The sequence below is a fragment of the Protopterus annectens genome, chromosome 7.part0 (assembly GCF_019279795.1).
Source record: "Protopterus annectens isolate FY-2018-M chromosome 7.part0, PAN1.0, whole genome shotgun sequence".
Taxonomy (NCBI): domain Eukaryota; kingdom Metazoa; phylum Chordata; order Ceratodontiformes; family Protopteridae; genus Protopterus; species Protopterus annectens.
In genome coordinates this window covers 463378224-463398016 of record NC_056739.1, presented here as the reverse complement: position 1 = coordinate 463398016, position 19793 = coordinate 463378224, and the positions used below count along the sequence as shown (strand labels likewise).

Here is a 19793-nt window from a genome sequence, read left to right as displayed (position 1 = left end):
TAAACACAGAGTAGTTACATTTCTATTTACATTTATACACAAACAGTAATTATATTTATACATTCTAAGATTTTATAAATGTGGAAGTTACTAAAGAGAAAGTCCACATGCAACTTAATGGATTGTACAGGCAGCAGTTATGTATAAAAATTGTTTTGTCATTTCAATGAGTGGCTGAGATATTCTGTTTAAGGAGAGTATTTGGACAGTATTCTACGGTGAACACAGAGTCTTAACCTTGTGATGAGCATCGGCAGGACCAGGATTCGTTAAGTTGTTGTTTAAGCAATGGTTTAAAACTATTGAGTTTGTTGGGGAGCTTAATTTGTATGGGGATACTATTTATTTATTTATTTATTTACATTTGTTGACTGGGCGTGTCCGACTGGACGTAGGTCCATTTTCAGTGGAGGCCCGGGGAGAAAAGCTCCACAGTTATAATAAACAGACAGTAGTTACATTGGATTACATAGCGATTAACAATTTGATTAACATAGCAATTAATTACAAACATATTTCCAGATGAAGAACATAGTACATCAGTAGACAACTAGAATCTTTATCTGCGAAGTACATAACAGACATTAACAAATGTTACAATAAGAAGTTCCTGCTGTATAATAAGTACTAGGCTTATGAGCATCTGAGCTTGCTATAATCAACGTAGTTAGTGGGGTGGAAAGAAAGGTAGTGGTTGAATGGGGTGGGTGATATTAGAGTGGGAGTTGGAAGGGCATAGCCAGCATGTTTTTAGGTGCGCTTTTAGTAAAGTTTTGAAGTGGGTGCATGATGGTACGGAGGTAATTGTGGGTGGGAAGGAGTTCCATAATTTGGTTATGGTGCAAGAGAATAGTGCTTCACCAGCAGAGTTATTGGCTTTAGTGATCTGCAAGTGATTTTTGTTGCTGGATCTTAGTGGTCTGGTGGTGCGATAGGGTTGGAATAGATTCTGGAGGGATGGGACATTTAGTGAATGTTTTACTAGTTTGTGGGTGAGTGAGAGTTGATACCAATGAAGGAGGTGAGTGAGTTCAAGCCAGCCCAGTTCAGCAAGTGAGAGACATTGGTGACTAAGATAGGATGCCCCTGTGACGAATTTGGCGATTTTGTTGTAGCAGGTCTCTAGCTTGTTTAGATCGCATTGCCTTAGGTTGGTATATATTGGAGAGGCATAAAGTAGGGTGGAGATAAGGTGGGAATTTGCTATTGAAATTTTTGTTGCTTTGGTGAGAAGTTGCTTATTTCTGTATAATGCTCCTAGTTTTTTGTGGACTTTTTTATGGTCATGGATATGTGAATGTCAAATTTTAGTTTATTGTCTATTTCCACTCCTAGCAATTTAGTGTGTTCAGTTGGGTATATAGTGGTGTTGTCTTTTGCTGTAATGTTAAAGTGAGAGTTGTTTTGTGTATGTTTGGTGGGTTGGAAGAGGAGTAGTTTAGTTTTGTTTGGGTTGAGTATTAATTGGGCATCGGATAACCAAGTTTCAACAGAGGAAAAGGCTTCCTGTGTGACTTTTTGCAGTTTGGGTAGGGACAGGGCTGAGCAGATGATGGCTGAGTCATCTGCATATTGTATGAGTGTGCCATGTTTGGTGGCAGAGACTAGATTATTGGTGAAAACAAAGAGTAGGGGTCCAAGGATGGATCCTTGGGGAACCCCTATGGAGACAGATAGTTGGGGAGATATGTCCTGCCATACAATCTATTGTTGGCAGTCAGACAGGTAACTCTGAAACCAGTTGGTGACTGATTAAGAGAAGGATAGGTTATTGAGGACAGAGATGAGTTGTTTGTGTGGGACCATGTCAAATGCTTTAGATAGGTTTAGAAAAGTAGCAGAGAGATAGCCATTGTTTTTATGCTGAAGGACAGTGTTAGTAAAGGAGAGTAAGGCAGTGGTGGTGCTATGGTTTGGTCGGAAACCATGCTGAATATTGGAAAGGAGGTTGTTAGTAAGCAGGCAGTCTGAGACCTGAGAGTGTATGCATCTCTCTAGTATTTTGGAGAGTGGAGAGAGAATAGCTATGGGGCGGTAATTGGTTAGTTCTGTGGAGGGGTCGCCTTTGTGGAGGGGAATTATATGTGATACTTTCCACAGTGTGGGAACGTAACTTTCTGACAGAGATCGGTTAATCAAGATGGATACTGGGTAGGCCAGAGCATCAGCTGCGATTTGCAGGTATTCACCTGGGAGGCTGTCTGCTGCTAATTTGGTGGGCTTAAGTTTAGTTAAGAGTTTTTTTATGTTGGAGGTAGGTACAGGGGAAAAAGAGAAGGCAGTGGGGAGATTACTAGTTGAAGGTGTGGGTTGGAGGGGAGGGGGTTGTGTTGTTTAGCTAGTGATAGTATGGTTTGTGTGAAGTCTGTGTTGAATGAGGTAGTAATATTTTCTGAGGAGTGAGGGGTGTTAGAAGGAGGGGTACTGACTTTACCTGGGTGGAGGATGGAGTTTATGGAGGACCAGAATTGTTTGGGTTACTATTATACTTATACTATTCCAGAGTTTAGCAATGTATTGAAAGTAGAGCGAGTCTCCGGCAGTATTATCTGATTTATTTGTAAGTAATAAGAATTTGTCACTAGAGGGAAGTTCCCTTGCTGGACAGTAAGGTAGTTATACATTTGGTAGTGCAGGGCATTTTTCTGGATGATGAATGAGTTTGTGTGCTGTGGTGCCTTCCATGTGGACTCTACATGTCCTCCCTGTGGTCATGTGGGTTTCCTCCGTGCACTATGGTTTCCTCCCACATTCCAAAGACCTGCAGTAGGTGGAATAAACACTCTAAATTGACCATAGGTGAGAGTGTGTGTGCGAGTGAGTGGTGCGAATGAACTACCACAGCAGGGCTAGGTGGTGTAAACCTTGGCTCAAGATGATTGTCACTGTGGAAGTGACAGCCCAACCTCATCTGCATAATGGGAAAAGGGGCTGAGGATGGATGAATGGATGAACGAGTTAGTTTGCTGTAGTTAGTTGTGAATATGTTAGGTAGTTGTGTAGTTTAAGCCAGTTTAATTGCTTTAAGCTATGACAATGGCTGGTACTATGAGTGAGACTGGTGGCAACTTTAGCTATTTTGTTGTAGCAGCAGGCAAGTTTCTTTCTTTGAGTATTGCTTACGTTTGTTAGGATAAGGGCGGTGTATAAGAAAGTTGGCAATAAAAAGGTGCTGACTAGAGTTTTTCTTGCACTACCTTTAAGGAATCCATTGATCCTATAAAGGGAACCTAGTTACTGGTGTGTAGATTTAATGTTGTGCAGTATACGCTGATCATATCTGAGATTGTCATCTATTATAATGCATAGAAAGTTACTGTGAGTTACAGTTTCAATGACAGTATTATTTGCTGACTTTATAATAAAAGATTTCTTTTGATTTTGGCAACTTTTTGAGGTAAAAAACATTAACTTAGTTTTCTTGGGGTTGAGTAAGAGGTTTGACTTTTTGAGCCAGATTTCTACAGAGGAAAAAGATTTTTGGGTAATGTCTTGGAGCTTATTTATTGTTGAAGCTGCACATATTAATGCTGAGTTGTCTGCATCCTGAACTAAACTAACATGGTGAGTGGAGGTATGGAGGTCATTTATAAATATATTTAATAGGAGAGGACCAGGATAGAACCTTGAGGGACACCTATAGTAAATGGTTGAAAGGATGAGTGGGCTTGTTGCCATTTAACAGCTTGCTGCCTTCCAGACAGGTAACTAAGAAACCACGATGAGGAGAGCTGAACGAGCAGTTGCTGGTGCGAGACGGTATCAAATGCCTTTGACAAGTCTAGAACATGGTGGACACAAGCAGACCATTGTTGGTAAAATGTAGCAGAGCAGTAGTGGTGCTTTGCTGGGGCCTAAAGCCATGTTATGTTTTTGAGAGCAAGTTATTTGAGATCAGGTATTGCATCAGCTGCATATGGATGCATTTCTCTAATATTTTGGAGATGGGGAGAGAATGATGCCAGAAACCTTCCTGTATTCATTGTTCCTCTGTGTTTTCTGTTTTTCCATGCCAGAAATGGTAATCCTAGTTGTGTGGGTGTTTTTATACACACATACACACACACACACACACACACACACACACACACACACACACACACACACACACACACACAAACACACATATGTATTTGACAATCAAAATACCTTAACATTGAACTTTAAAACTTTGATCCAAAAGGAGGACTGAACGTCAAAACATTGAAAAAAAACCCAGCAACTAATGTTTTTATGCCAGCGGACAAGGCCCCCCCATACCCCAACAACCTCTGCAAATAATATATATCAACTCTGAGATAACACAGCAGTAGAGTAAGGGCAAATCCCCACTCCCTGCTTATCTGCGACCTTCCACACAATGACACTGACAGAGTCAATCATATGATTCTGTGATCATTTCTACCAGCATTATACATATTCGATATTAACATTTATTAATCTAAACCACTACCATCTGTATATATGTATATGTGTATATATACATATATATATATATGTATATATAGGTTCCGTTCAGAATGTTGAAATCCTGAAATCTCAAATTTCATATGGTCGCGACCATATGATCAAAGTTTCAGAATGAACTTTGCAGATGACTGAAAACTAGGAGCCATAATCGAAACGACATGATTGACAGACCACGATGCTTTGCCAGAGATGGTCTGCACCTGTCCCTCCTGGGATTCAGGTTACTGGCTAAGGCTCTTGCCACCCCTACAGTGCCTTTTTTAGGCAAAGTTCAAAGGACAAAACCACCACCGTAACAGGTACAAGCATGCAAAATATGAAGGTAATGCTATTCAATGCTAGAAGTCTAAACCTCAAAATGCACTCTCTCGAGGCACTCCTAAAAATGGAGAACATCGATATCTGTGCAGTAACTGAGACCTCGTTCAAGGCTCCAGAGAGCACCCCTGCAATACCAGGCTACAACTCTTACCACACTTTTCGGCCACCAAACCAGGACCAAAACACTAAAAGTGGAGGAGTGTCAATATTCACCAAGGATATTCACACCACCAGGCTAGCTGCCCAACACAATGCATCTGAAATTCTCCAGGTGCAACTAACACTAGGTAAGACTGCAATCCAAATTGTAGCTTGCTACAGATCCCCCACCATACCCCAAGATTCTTGCTACACCTTTCTAAACATACTGGAAAATATTAAGAAACAACCAAACACCCTAATACTGGGTAATTTTAACTACCCTGCCATTAACTGGGAAGACTACTCGTGTACCAACACCTTTGCACAACGGTTCTTGGAATTCATAAATTCCAATGCCCTGGATCAACTAATCCATAGTCCCACCAGGGGCTCCAATATCCTAGACCTGGTCATTACCAACATGGGAAATCGATGCTCCATACCTATGGTCACTCCCTCGTTAGTCAAGTCTGAACATAAGCTAATCACCCTTAACATCCACATCCCACCCCACCCCCCAGTAAGGAAACCTCCACAAAAAACCTCTCCAAAGCCAACTTCATGCTACTCAAGTCAGAAGTGACAAACTTCATGACACTCATGCAGACCGGAACTGAAAGTTCAACTGCTGAATCCTACACTAAGGCACTGTACGAGCACATCCACTCATGCATGAATCATGCCATCCCAAATAGAACCAAGATGCTCTCATCCAAAAAAAAGAAGCCAATCTGGTGGTCCCCTGCCATAAACAAACTTTACAACAAAAGGAAGAAACTGTTGCAGAAAAGAGGAAAATCCCAGGATGCAAAAAATTCTCTTACCAGCCTCAGTAAGAAACTGAGATCCCTCATAAAATCCTCCAAAGCTAGTTACAAAAATAAAATTGCCAAAGATTCCAAAGACAACCACAAGGCATCTATGTCAAGAATCTAAATGACAATGCTCAGATCTGCTCTGAGCTAAAACAGAATGGCATTAAATATACTGATCTGAAGGATATTGCCAATATCCTGGCAGATCGATTCAGTGCCAACTTCACCCCCCACTCACCCCCTAAATGGCACATCTCAATACCGGAAGATTGCCAAATTCCGGTAATAATGGCCACACAGGTAAATAAATGCACTCTCCAAAGCTAAGAATACAGCATCCATGGGACCAGATGACGTCCCGGGCTATGTACTACATGAATTACAATATGAACTGGCACCTCATCTAAGTGTCATGTTTAATCATAACCTCACCTCAGGTTTCGTGCCCACTGAGTGGCGCAGAGCTACAGTTATCCCACTCCACAGGGGGGGATCCAATTTGGATACCGGAAACTACCGTCCCATCAGTTTGACAAGCCTTATCTGCAAGGCCATGGAGCGTATTAACATGGAACTTATAAACAAAGACATTGGCAACCTTCAAACACTGGACCCCACCCAGTTTGGGTTCGTGAAGGGCCGATCTTGTCTCCTGAACCTGATTGACTTCTTCGAATCAGTCTCCAGAGCCATGGACAAGGGTAAGGTGGTCCACACAGCCTATGTAGACCTTGCTAAGGCCTTTGACACCATCCCCCACTCTGGAATCATAGATAAACTTACTAAGCTGGGCATTAATCCCTACGTCACCCAATGGGTTGCTAACTGGCTTACTGATAGAACCCACACTGTAAAAGTAGCCGACTCCAAATCCAGCTCCAGACAAGTGACAAGTGGAGTACCTCAGGGTTCAGTCCTGGGACCACTCTTGTTTGGCATCTACTTCTCTGAAGTACAGGCCAACACTAAGGGACTCTGGCTAATAAAGGTCACAGATGACTGCAAACTGGGAGCCATTATTGAATCCCCAAATGATGTGGGTACTCTACAAAAGGGCCTTACAGAAACAGATGCTTGGTGCCAGAGCCATGGGCTCAAGCTCAATGCCAAGAAATGTATAGTTATCCCCTTTGGGAAAAAACATGTATCCATGAATTACCATATAGGTGGCAGTACACTGAACACCAAAAGTGTGATAAGAGACTTAGGGACACAGGTGGACAGTGGTCTCACCTTCGATAACCACATCGCCACAACAGTCAGGAAATCCTTCTATGTGGCACACCTCATCACTAAGGGCTTTTCATCCAGAAAAAAGGAGGCCATTGTCCCACTGTACTCATCCCTCATTAGACCCATTATAGAATACAATGCCCTGTTTGGTATGTACCTCTCAAGACATCTGCAACAACTGGAAAGGCCGCAGAAATACCTCACTAAAAGAATCACAGGCCTAAAGCAGATGCCCTACGCTGACCACCTTAAAAAACTCCAGCTATACTCTATCACATATCGTCTACTTAGAGGCAATCTCTGCTTAACATACAAGGCCATGTCAAACCCAGAGCTGTTGGACATGCTACACTTAAAGAAATCCCAGTCCCTCAGAGCCACACGCTCCAGGGATCTAAACCTTGTCATCACAGTAAACAAAACATGATGGAGGGATAGGTTCCTGACCCAGAGACTTCCCAGACTCTAGAATAGATTGCCCATACATGTCAAGCAGAGTGACTCTTTGACCCTCTTCAAAAGGAACCTTGACGATTGGATGGGAGAAAGGAAATTCACCCCAGGGATCACGTCAGTCACCCTGCAAGACAGGGGTCCAGGGAAGTAAATAGTGTGGGAAGAAATAGCCAGGGAATTGTTATGGCTAGGCTTGTATAGGCCCTAGGGCTGATAGCCTAATACCAACCTATGAACCTATGTGGACATACTACAAAAGGGCCTCACTGAGACAGATGCCTGGTGTCAAAGCATGGCCTGAAGCTCAATGCCAAAAAGTGTATTGTCATCCCCTTTGGTAAAAACTCTGTACTCATGAACTACCACATACGTGGTAGTCTACTTAATGCTGAAAGTGTGATAACAGACCTTGGGACTCAGGTGGACAGTAGTCTCTCCTTTGATAATCACATCGCCATAGTGGCCAGGAAATCCTTCTACATGGCTCACCTCATCACAAAAGGTTTCTCATCCAGAAAAAAAGAGGTCATTGTTCCCCTCTACTCATTACTCATTAGACCCATTATAGAGTACAATGCCCCTTTTGGTATGTACCTCACAAGATATCTGCAACAACTGGAAAGGCCACAGAAATACCTCACAAAGAGTATTACTGGCCTCAAGCAGATGCCCTACGCAGACTGTCTCAAAAAATTCCAGCTTTACTCTGTCACATTTTGCCTACTCAAAGGCGATCTCTGCCTAACATACAAAGCTATGTCAAACCCAGAGCTATTGGACATGCTCCACTTAAAGAAATCCCAATCCCTCTGAGCTACACGCTCTAGGGACCTAAACCTTGTCACCACAATAAACAGAACATGCTGGAGGGATAGATTCCTGTCCCAGAGACTTCCCATACTCTGGAACAGACTACCTATCTATGTCAAACAGAACTCCTCATTAGCACTCTTCAAGAAAAATCTTGATGACTGGATGGGAAATAGGAAATTCACCCGAGATATCACTTCTGTGGCTCTGCTCGACAGGGGCACAGGAAAATTATTTTCTTGGGTAGCAACCAGGGTACCTTTTTAGCTGGGCTTATATAGGCCCTAGGGATAATAGCCTAATACCTACCTATGAACCTATGAATTTCGGGAGATTTCCCTTTTCCTCACTGTAGTGTGATCTCGGAGCTGGTATTTTTAAGTAGCAGGGGCCCCCTTGCATAAACACTTAACTAGTTTTTTTTTTTTTTTTTTGGATTTGTTTCAGAATTTGGATATTCTGAAACATTGATATGAGATTCGATGTTTCAGAATTTCGAGATTCTGAAGTGAATACATATATATATATATATATATATATATATATGTACATTCATCACATTTAGCTAATAAATGTTGGATCTTATGTTCTTTATCTATAAGTCTACATTTCTTGGGTGAGGAAGGAACATAGCATAACAACTTCTGTTTAAGGTCTTCCAAATGATTCTGTTCTAGGCAGATAGCATGTAACAGATCAGTGATATACAAGTCTTTCTTCCCTAGTAAACTCCTTAACCTGTGATGCCAGCCTTCCGCTGCATTCTGGCTCCTTGGATAGTCCATAGTACAAGTATCTGACTAATTCCAGAATGACACTTCAAACAGTTGTCTCTCAGAGGTACTACCACACATGCCATACCATTTAGGATGACCTACAATGTAATTATTCCTGAAGAAATCACATATAGCTGTCACCCAAAGCCTCTTGAATGGTGTTAATGTCTCCAGTACATGCTCGGTATGAATGCCAAAGCAGGAATCTGTTTACAAAGTAAGGCAAACTGTGTGTCAGTACCATACACTGTAGTCAGAGTAAGCTTCTGTATTTGCCTCCACAGAATCTGGCACAGGTGAAACCAGCAACCTTTAGCTGTACTGTTAGGAAAGTGCTTCACTATGCTATTCACAGCCCCTTTTTCAAAATCACTTAAAACCATTTTGGGACATAATTGCTGCTGGAATTCTTCACATATAGACAGCAATGTTGACCAAAACTGGTCATAACACTCTTCACTTTTCGAAGGGAGTATACCATGCACAACGGGCACAACTTTATTGTGTCCAGTACCTTCCAAACTACAATGTACAGAGTACACCTGCTTACATTCTCGAGTGCTAATGGGGAAGCTCCCATCCACCAATATAAATTCTGAATTACATAGCACATTCAGATTACTTTTTGTTGTCATAATAACAACATCATTGTTATGACTCCTTAAGGCGCTATGTTTAATAATGAAATGCTCCTGCTTTTAAAGTACCATTTCTGGACTGAGATCCTTCAAACTAGCCAAGTTCACTCTAGGAAGTGTACTGTTCCTACACCTAAGCCTAAGTACACATTGTTTTAGTGCATCAGTATTGGTCATAGTAGTGACAACATCAGTTGACGTGCTTGCTAGAACTTCAGATACAATTCTACATGGGTCCTCTAATGTCTGTTCAGCTCTCCTTTTAATTTTCTCACGGACCTTCGTTTGTTCTACTCTCACAACATCAGGCGCATGAAAATGTGCAATACTTTTCAGTAATTTCTCTCCACTATCCCCTTTCTCATTTATACAGTGGCCCTTACATTTTTGCTTAGATTTCAGTGTACAACACCAATAATTCTTCACTAATGTTTTTTCCTCCAGATAATACTGATAGTCATCAATGCACAGTATCGACCATCCCTTTTGCGATATTACAGTGCTATAAGTAGTGACAATTATGCCTGGATAACTCAATGTATGCTGATCAGCCATCTTATTACAAGACACCTATAAGTTAATCACATTTTAAACATTACAAAGTTATATATGCACCACATGAGGATAATTACAACCTTCCTATAGTGTAAACATGGTCTTATACCACAACATGATTAAAGAACCTATACATTATGTACAGTTCAGTGACATAGGTACGTGCTATTTGCACTTCCAAGACACCATTTAAACAACATCAACCCCTTCTAACACATCTATTCCACATATCACACTGCAAGATAACTACACTAGCACCTATAGATGCAGACACTATCTGTAGTATGTTACATATGCAGTTGCAGTACATAGTACACTTTGTCACTTTCACAACACTATTGGCACTTAAGCACTAGCAACACATTTAGCAGATTCTACGGTCACAGTCAGCCACATATATCCACTCCACATGCAGCAATGTATCAACAATATGCATAAATACAACATAGTAATAGTTGTTCCAGCAATGGTTATGCATTACAGTTAACGTGTAAGGCTACATTTGTAATAGACCTTTAATGTCCTGTTTTGATACGCCTGTAATGCCAGCAGCAGACAGTAATATACTTACCCTTGCTAGCTATTCCTTACTATCCAAAATGTTGCCTCCGAATGATGTCTGGTACTCACTTCCTAATAATATCCTACAACACTGTGTTTACATCTACTAATATCCCATCCACTCAGTACGCTCCTATGCCGGGCATCCTATATGCGACTACATGTTAGCGTCATACAAAAACACTACTCTAATGTCTTGTTGTCATCTTAGAATGCCGGATTTCTTTCTGCGATGTTCATATGTGTGACAGGAAGGTGTTTACGACATTATGGACATCGAAATTATGACCTTTCAGCAAGCAAAGTAATCAGAATTATGTCGGACGAGCATTTCAAAGGCATGTATGTGAACGATGACATTATAATAGTAAACCATATACATACATGTATATATATATATATATATATATATATATATATATATATATATAAATATATATATATATATATATATATATATATATATATGTATACACACAAACACACACACACACTCAGACACACACACACACACACACACACACACACACACACACACACACATACACACACACACACACACACACACACACACACACACACACATATATATATATGTATATATATATATAAATATATATATATATATGTATATATATATATATATATATATATATATATATATATATATATATATACATACACATGCATGCACGGATGCGCACACACACACACACACACACACACACACACACACACACATACACACACACACACACACACACACACACACACACACACACACACACATACACACACACACACACACACACACACACACATATTAATTATCACAATCATGGAAATCATAATTTTGGGGCCATAATATCAAAAGATCAAAACCCTGAAGACCACAGTGTCTATCTCCTGGGCTTGCCCTCCACGGAGGACCTATGTTATCACTTGTTCCTGGGTCCACACCTCTGCAAGACCTGTGTTAACACTAGTTCCTGAGTCTGCACCCCTGGAGGCTACAACATGTTATCACACATTCCAGAGTTCACAGTGGTAGGAGGATTCAAGATCTTTAGACATTATAGTCTTCAGTGTTTTCTTCTTTCAATGTTATGATTTTGAGATTATGGTTTTCATGGTTGTGGGCTTCAACATTGTGACAGTAAATATCTATAGATAGATGGATAGATAGATAGATAGATAGATAGATAGATAGATAGATAGATAGATAGATAGATAGATAGACAGATAGATATCTGCCAAATGTCAGATTTCTGTTTTTTCTGTAATTTGATGTATACCTTACCTGAATTACATACTTTTATGATAAATGTCCACCTCTTTTCAGTCATGCATGTCATGTAACACACAGATACAGACAGACACATACACACAGATAGGTATGTATGGGTGTGTAACAAACAGAACTTCAAATATTCCCATATATGTGATAAATATAAAAACAAAAGGTGCTTAAGATAAACTGGTTAGCTTTCTACACAGACATTCCATAACATTAAAAGTTCAGTCATGGTTGTGTCAAGTTATGTTCACACAAAGCAACTGCAAAAGAATATTTTACTTTGGAATGTAAAACACATTCCATATTTTGCATGCTGTTTTGTTGAACTGAGCACACTTTGCATATTTTGCCTAAACAAGACAGTGGAATAGTTATGTTGTGACAGGGAAATAAGTGGTGCAGGTACACATCAGAATGACATGAGAAAATGTTAAAGTCAATACAAGTACTGCAAACAGATATCCCAGCAGGTTAGCAGGCAGATATCAACAAACTGTTCCTCATTTAAATTAGAGACTGTAACAGTGCCACACTAAAAGGCTATGAGAAAGTAACCAGTAATAGGGTGCATCATACCATTAAAGTCTGTAATGCTATAAAACTGTAATCTGAATGTGAAATCAGCTGAATGTGACTGTTATAAAATGGCTCAAACAGAGAAGCCATATCACTGAAATATGATGAACTGTAATTCACACACTGAGTGTATTTTGACAAGTCGCTCTTGTTCCCAGAAATGCTGATGAACTCCCAAATATCTGCACAAACAGCATGCATATAACATGCAGCACCATTGAACTGCAACAGAAAAATATAATTAAATGAGTTTATGTCTTCATAAAATGTTGTGGCATAAACATAAAATTATTGCCTGTAAAAAGTGCACACAGAGAGCTGTCATACATTTTACCTGTGCAGATCTGCAAACTACAGTACACTCTGTGGAACTCAGGAAGGATGCTGGCTAAGTTCAAAATAAAAAAGTTAGGAACTGTTTTGTGTTTTTTAAGACATTAATGTGCATTCTCCATCTTGTAAACAATGCCAAAATGTCTTCAGTTGTAAACCCATCATTTTGTGAAATCCTGTGCTGAGATGTTTTACTGTTATAAAAAGTCAACATTTTTCCTTGAATAATGAGCCGATGATCTGTGCTTCAACCAAGTTAAATACATCTATGACAACTACTATAACCTGTTAGTATACTCAGCCGTAAAAAAGAGTACTGCAGGTGATGGACCTCATATGTTTTCCTAAAAGTCACAAATGTGGTAATGTGGATTACTCTGCCCTATACATAATGCAAGTAGCACACACAGATACATCCCGATGTAATTGTGACTAAACAGAAAAAATAACTGCAAATCTAACTGCCATTACAACTATGTTTGGATTGCTAAACAAATTGTAAGAAATGGTTAGGCTGATGTCATTCAATGAAGCGGGTTCATATGCTTTTATGTAGCACTCAAAAGATACTTGTGTGGATGTACTTGTATGAATCAGGATGGCTACATGCACCCACAAGTACATGGACACACACACACACACACACACACACACACACACACACACACACACACACACACACACACACACACACAAGTACATATATGTACATGTGTATACACACACATGTACATATATGTACATGTGTACACACACATATATCTATTGGTATATATATATATATATATATATATATATATATATATATATATATATATATATATATATATATATATATATATATATATATTCACACACACACACACACACACACACACACACACACACACACACACACACACACACACACACACACACACACACTCCCTCAAAGGTGTATGTCTATATATATATATATATATATATATATATATATATAGTTAGATAGATATATTTATATTGGATTATGTAAGAGTCAGTAGTGTAATAAATTAAATATCTTGTATACCATGAGGGGAAAAAATGTTTTTTTTTAAATAAAAATGACAAAGATATGAATGAAATAAATTGGCTGTCTGGTACAAGATGCTTCATTTATCACACAAATATAGTCCATTTGTACATGTCTTTCTGTACTTTTTTTAGTTTGGATTACTGTTTCCTATTTATTTCAGTAGGATATAGTAACTTTGTAGTTTGTCATCTGAATAAGGTATTGTGCAAGTGATGCAGGTTGTATGAATGGGCTACTTCATGGGAGGTTTCTACTGTACTTCTGGGGTATGCTTTAGACTTTTTACATTGTTGATAACCATGTTTTACTGTTTTTTGCAGAGTAGATTGTACTGTGTTAGCATCTAAAGGAATTATAGTTTACTTTGGTATTTTATTTGGATTAATTTTACTTCGTGTAGAAGCTTAGAATGTTGTCCGTTTAATAACTAATGCAGTTTTCTGATTGGCTGGCTGTGTATATGATTTTTGTTTTATTCTTTACTACTTTATTTCAGTATTTGTTCTACTTTTTACAAATTTAATTCCTAGAGGTTCAATTCATATGAGAATAGCTGTCTTTGTGAGGTTTATTTGCATATTTTTGTGAGAACAGTGTATAAAATTGTTTCTGTTAGTATGAAAAGGACCGAGTTTTGAACAGAATGTTGCTACAAAGCTGTCCTTAATAAAAATATCTATGCTGTCTTCCAGATAAACAATTTTATCACACCTCTGTCAGTGTTAATTGTTAGGATGAGTATATATACATTTACTGGAGAAAAGCAGTACAGCTTAAATTCTGACATATGACTGACTAGGGGTCCATTATCAGTTTTCAGAACACATTATAAAAGCACTGCACTGAGAGCTGGGTAGAGTTTTAAACATTTCCTGTAAGGGATAACAGGAAACACACCTCTCTCTGTCTCTGTCTCTCTCTCTCTCTCTAGGGAAAATATTATAAATAATACTGCTACTGACACCTTCGGATCAGTAAGAACCCTTTAGATACAGTACCAAAAAGAAAATAAATATATACCATTTATGCTATAGACAAAAAGAGAAAGTAATTTTTTTCTGGTTCCACTACCCTCCCCCAAATAACTTTCCCATCACCCACTTGTGCTGTTTTGTAGAGGAACACAAAGGATTTCATAGGTTCACTGACAAACAGGTATAGTAGACCAAGGCAGGCCACACCCACAGTAAAAGCTCACTTTTTCTGTCTTGCTCTAGGTGTGCAGTCAGAAGCTGAAACATCTGCCAGGAACACACTGTAACTAACGGAGATCTTTTCTCTGCAACAGGTAAAAGGCAGTTTTGTGTTACTAGAAGGCAAAGGTGTGCCAAGTCTGGAAACATGGAAACAGGGACCACACAGAACAGAAAGGTAAGATGATGTTGAAAATACTATTTTAATACCTGTGCTACTAAATTTTATCATAAATCTGCAATCTTATCAAAATAATAGGTAAACAACGTGTAGCTGTAAAGATCTGTTTTAGATGCCATCTTCTCTTCAGAGTATACTTTTTAATAGGATGTTTTTAAAATCTTCCATGGCAGTATCCTGTTTCTAATGTCAATACAATGAAAAGAAAGGAAAGGAAGAAGAAAAAAAGAAAAAAAAACATGTTTATATATATTCTGCATATGAGTCAACACCAACCTACCATTGTATTGTTGTGACTGCACCCACACATATGTAGGTTACAGGATGTAATGTTAACTCTCTGTAATCTGTCTACCAGAGTAGGCTTACATCTGAAGACTGATCAGAGACTGAGCAATATGAAACCCTTCCATTCAGCTAAGTGTTTGAACTTCTTGACCTGCAAGCTTGCTGTAAATGAAGAAATGCTTGGCAGCATTAAGTTAAAAGTAGATGAGAGCTCATGTTGTTTACTTTTAGTTGCATTTGTCTCTTTTTTCATGTTTGTAATGGCATCTATATGCAATGAAACATTTCAGTGCTTGACAGCTTATTGTACTTTGTTAAAAATATATTAGGATTCATTTTATGGAATTTTTAGCATATACATTTATGGAAAAACAAGCAACATAAATAGTGTAGTATCCTTCATTTACATCCTATTTTAATTAATGTGTATGTAAATGTTGGCATTCCCATTAGTACAGCTGATTAGTAAGTTAATTAGATGTTATTGTGTTACATACTAAAGACCCAGGCATGATTCCCACATGTTTGTCTACTTCTATACTATATGACTCTTAATAAATCAAAATTGCCACACCAAGGCTTACATGCCACGTATGGAAATAAGAAGTGGTTCTTACTGCAAGTTATTCTAGTAGCAGAGGCTATGAGTATGCTTATGTAAGCTTCTTGTCCTTGTAGACGGTTCCTGATTATGACGAGAGTGCACATGCAGCAATAAAATATTGCAGATGGGAAATGTAGGGGTAACACTACACTTTGGTGTGTCCTATTTAGTTGATATGTAAAGTGGCTTGTATTGCTGTGTCAGCTATGGAATTGCTGCATATTGAATTTAACACTGTCTCTTAAGTGAGTCAGTCAGCCTAATCAGAGAGAGAGAGAGAGAGAGAGAGAGAGAGAGAGAGGACTCTCTATTGTGGGAGTACTGGTCCTCTGCCCAAATGATGACTTTTGAGATTTTATGATCTTCCTTTTCCTAGTTTACTGGCTTCACAGTTTGGAGAGTTTTGATGTTTGTTTATTTAGTTGACCGTGGTACAACACTTATCTCTCTGGACCATTTTCAGGTTCAGCCTAGTGCTACAGAGAAATTAATTATTTTAAACATGCAGTTAAAGTTGTATTAACAGCAGTAGTATCAATATGTTAATAACAATAAAAGGTATTTACAGTAGATTGCAAGTTGGCACCCAAGAAATGAGTATCGTCAAATTTACAGTATCAGTTTTATGACGTTTTAAGTCCAGACATAAAAAGGATGGATATTCATTCTGTGAATGACCCTTGCAAAAAATGCACTAAAATGATAAATGCTTTTTGTTAGAATGATATGTCCTTTTCCAACACCACATAACAAGTGTGTTTCATTAAGATGCATACAGACTGCAGGATCTAAACTGGACTTTAGAAAGGAACTAGTCAAAAGATGGAGGAAAGCTAAGGAATAAGTATCCTTCAGTCTAACCAACATCAATCCAGTAAGCATTTTTAGATAGTGCTTAAGATCAGAAGCCATTACTTAACCTGTTTCTTCTTCATTCTGTATAAACCTTTTGGAAGCCAATGTACAAGTAAAAGAAATTATATTAATGGAAGCAAGGAAAGAGTTTAATGTAATTCTTTTGTGATAGAGCTCAATGAACAAAATTCCCCCAGTGTGTTTCTTTGTCCCACATAAAATTTGTGATTTTATGACAAAACAATAAGGGTTAAAGTCTGCAAGGTCAGCAAGTAATAATACTGATAATAACAATGGTAAATGTTACTATCAAGCCCTAGTATACGTAAACATAAGACACAGAGGCATATGCTCCATGCACTGTGTTTAGTACACCACTGGTAAGGATCACATTTCATAGGCCTTAAACTTGGTTCTGCATGCAGCAAATGCAACTGTTATATCTATAAAATGCACGCAGGAATGCAAAGGATACTAGCATTTACTATGTGGACTGCTGCCTAATCATTTTTGATCACTGTGTGTAACTTAACTGTTGCTATAGCTCATAATATACTGCCAGTGGAACACTTCCAACTATGAAGAACCTCACAAAACACCTCTAAAGGAGCTGCCAGTTTAGGAAGGTGTGCAGGTCCTTTATTTTGAAGTGGGAAATCTACTATTGTAAATGAGTGTCATCAATTGCTGTTAGTAAAACCAGGGAAAGTGGTCAACAGCAATAGTTCTGCAGCAAGAAGTGACTAATATGAGCAGGGCCAAAGCTACTTTTTGTGTACAATGGGAATGGTGATGGAATATGACCAGATGGGGAGTGTACATCATGGGGAAATGTTGTATTGATCTAATCTCCTTGCTGTTGTTGCTACAGGGAATTCCACATTTGCAAGCAGCTCAGCAGTTATATAGCTGTAAGATATTGCAAAGATGCCAAAAACGGGCCTGCCCTGGAATTCACAATCACTAAACCAATACAGGGATTTGAATGACCATGATCACATTCCTTGGGATCAATCTAAACTGTTTAAATATGATATACTTGATAGCCTAAAAGGTTTGTTTGCTCTGAATCCCAGCCTGTTAAAGCAGCTTAGTGTTTTCTCTGGTCTCTAGTGTGGAAGTCTTTGGCTGGTAGATTTACTGGCTACAAAGCGAGACACTTGTTCTGCTCCTTCCACAACCAGTGCCCTTCAGAGCGAGACTGCATGTGTAGCTGTAGCAAACAATGCACACATGTGGCAGTGCTTGCCTTAAGGTGTACATTGATCTATCTGTTAGAGCAGGAAATGTCAGGCTGGGGTTGTTAGACATCTGATCTGTTCTTGCTGTATTGCATCTCATTGCTACGCAGCACACCAGGGAAGAAGCTATGTAAGGAAGGTGTGTTATATATACCTTATTACTTAAGCACAGCAAACCAGGGAAGAAGCTATGTAAGGAAGGTGTGCTTTATGTACCTTATTACCTAAGTTTTTTCCCCCTGCTGACTTGTGTTCTTCTATAATGCCCAATTGTGAGTCATGAAGGTATCACAGTCCTTATACAGGAGAGTGGAGAGAGGTGCATTACATTAAAATGGTAAAGAGAGAGTTCTGATGCTGTGTGATCTGCCATTGGTGGAAACTTGCCAGCATTACTGCGTGGGAGCACAACATATAGCAGATTTACCTGCACTATATGGGATTCCATAGCAAATAGGGATTTTCCTCTTCTACCTGATTATTTTTTTTTTGTGCATATGTATTATGTTGTTCATCTCAACATGCTTAGTAACCTACTATCAGGGGAGGGTCATCCCTCAGCAGGGAAGTACAGCCACCGTTGGTAGACATGTTGTTTGAACACCACCAATGTTTTGATTAGCCTCTGTCAGTGCTGAAACTTGGCTTAGCTGGTGTACTGCAACAACATTTTAGGAAAGATGGAAAGAGAGAGACAGAGAGAGATAACTGAGTGAGTGTATGCCATGCAGTCTATGTTACTGAGGTTGTACAAATGGAAATAGATGAGGGTTTGTTTGGTCCTTGTGATTGTTTTTTTTTTCTTTCTGTTTTGCCAGGACATTTCAAAATACTGTCCTTATGATATCATTTGATTCCCATGGTAACAGACTGATACTACAGTAAATAACTAATCACAAGTAAAATGTAAAACGTTAGGCAGAAAGAGCAATCGAGAAAACACCAGATGGTAAATGATCTTTTTCTAAATGTTCATAGTGTTTAGTGGTATCACAGAGGAGCACTATAATTTAAAGTTAGCAGTGAATTTAAAAAGATTAAATGGCAACATGGAAGTCATTTTGCCTAGAATCTTTATAGCATTCAGTCTAACATAAGGATAAAACTACAGAATCATATTGTGTGGTCCTTGTTATACACTGATTGATATGTCTGTGACATCCTAAATCTCAGTAGGTTTAGCAAACACAAGACATGTTTTCTCTCCTCACAACCTAATAAGTGGTAAAATGCCCACAAATAAGTTAATATCTACATCCAAACATGTGGCAAAAGTAAAATGAAGAAGCCATAGGTCCAGCAAGTGTATCTGACTGTGCAACCAGCATCTACAAAGATGTCTCCTTTCTGATCATCTTCGCAAATACAGTGCTTTTGTAAATCTTTTTAAGGCTT

The 19793-nt window shown here is 38.8% G+C and overlaps 1 protein-coding gene across 3 annotated transcripts in view; it reads left to right on the top strand.

Moving 5' to 3' along the window:
- The window catches only part of LOC122806542 (espin-like), a 484803-nt gene that overhangs the window by 260421 nt on the left and 204589 nt on the right, over positions 1–19793 (top strand). For 2 of the 3 annotated variants that reach the window (XM_044077044.1, XM_044077045.1), the window contains one exon: positions 15325–15407. In XM_044077044.1, coding sequence (XP_043932979.1) covers positions 15325–15407 — 83 coding nt within the window. Of the gene's footprint in view, positions 1–15172; positions 15192–15324; positions 15408–19793 lie in introns of those variants that run through there. The other variant, XM_044077046.1, reaches the window with a different exon arrangement.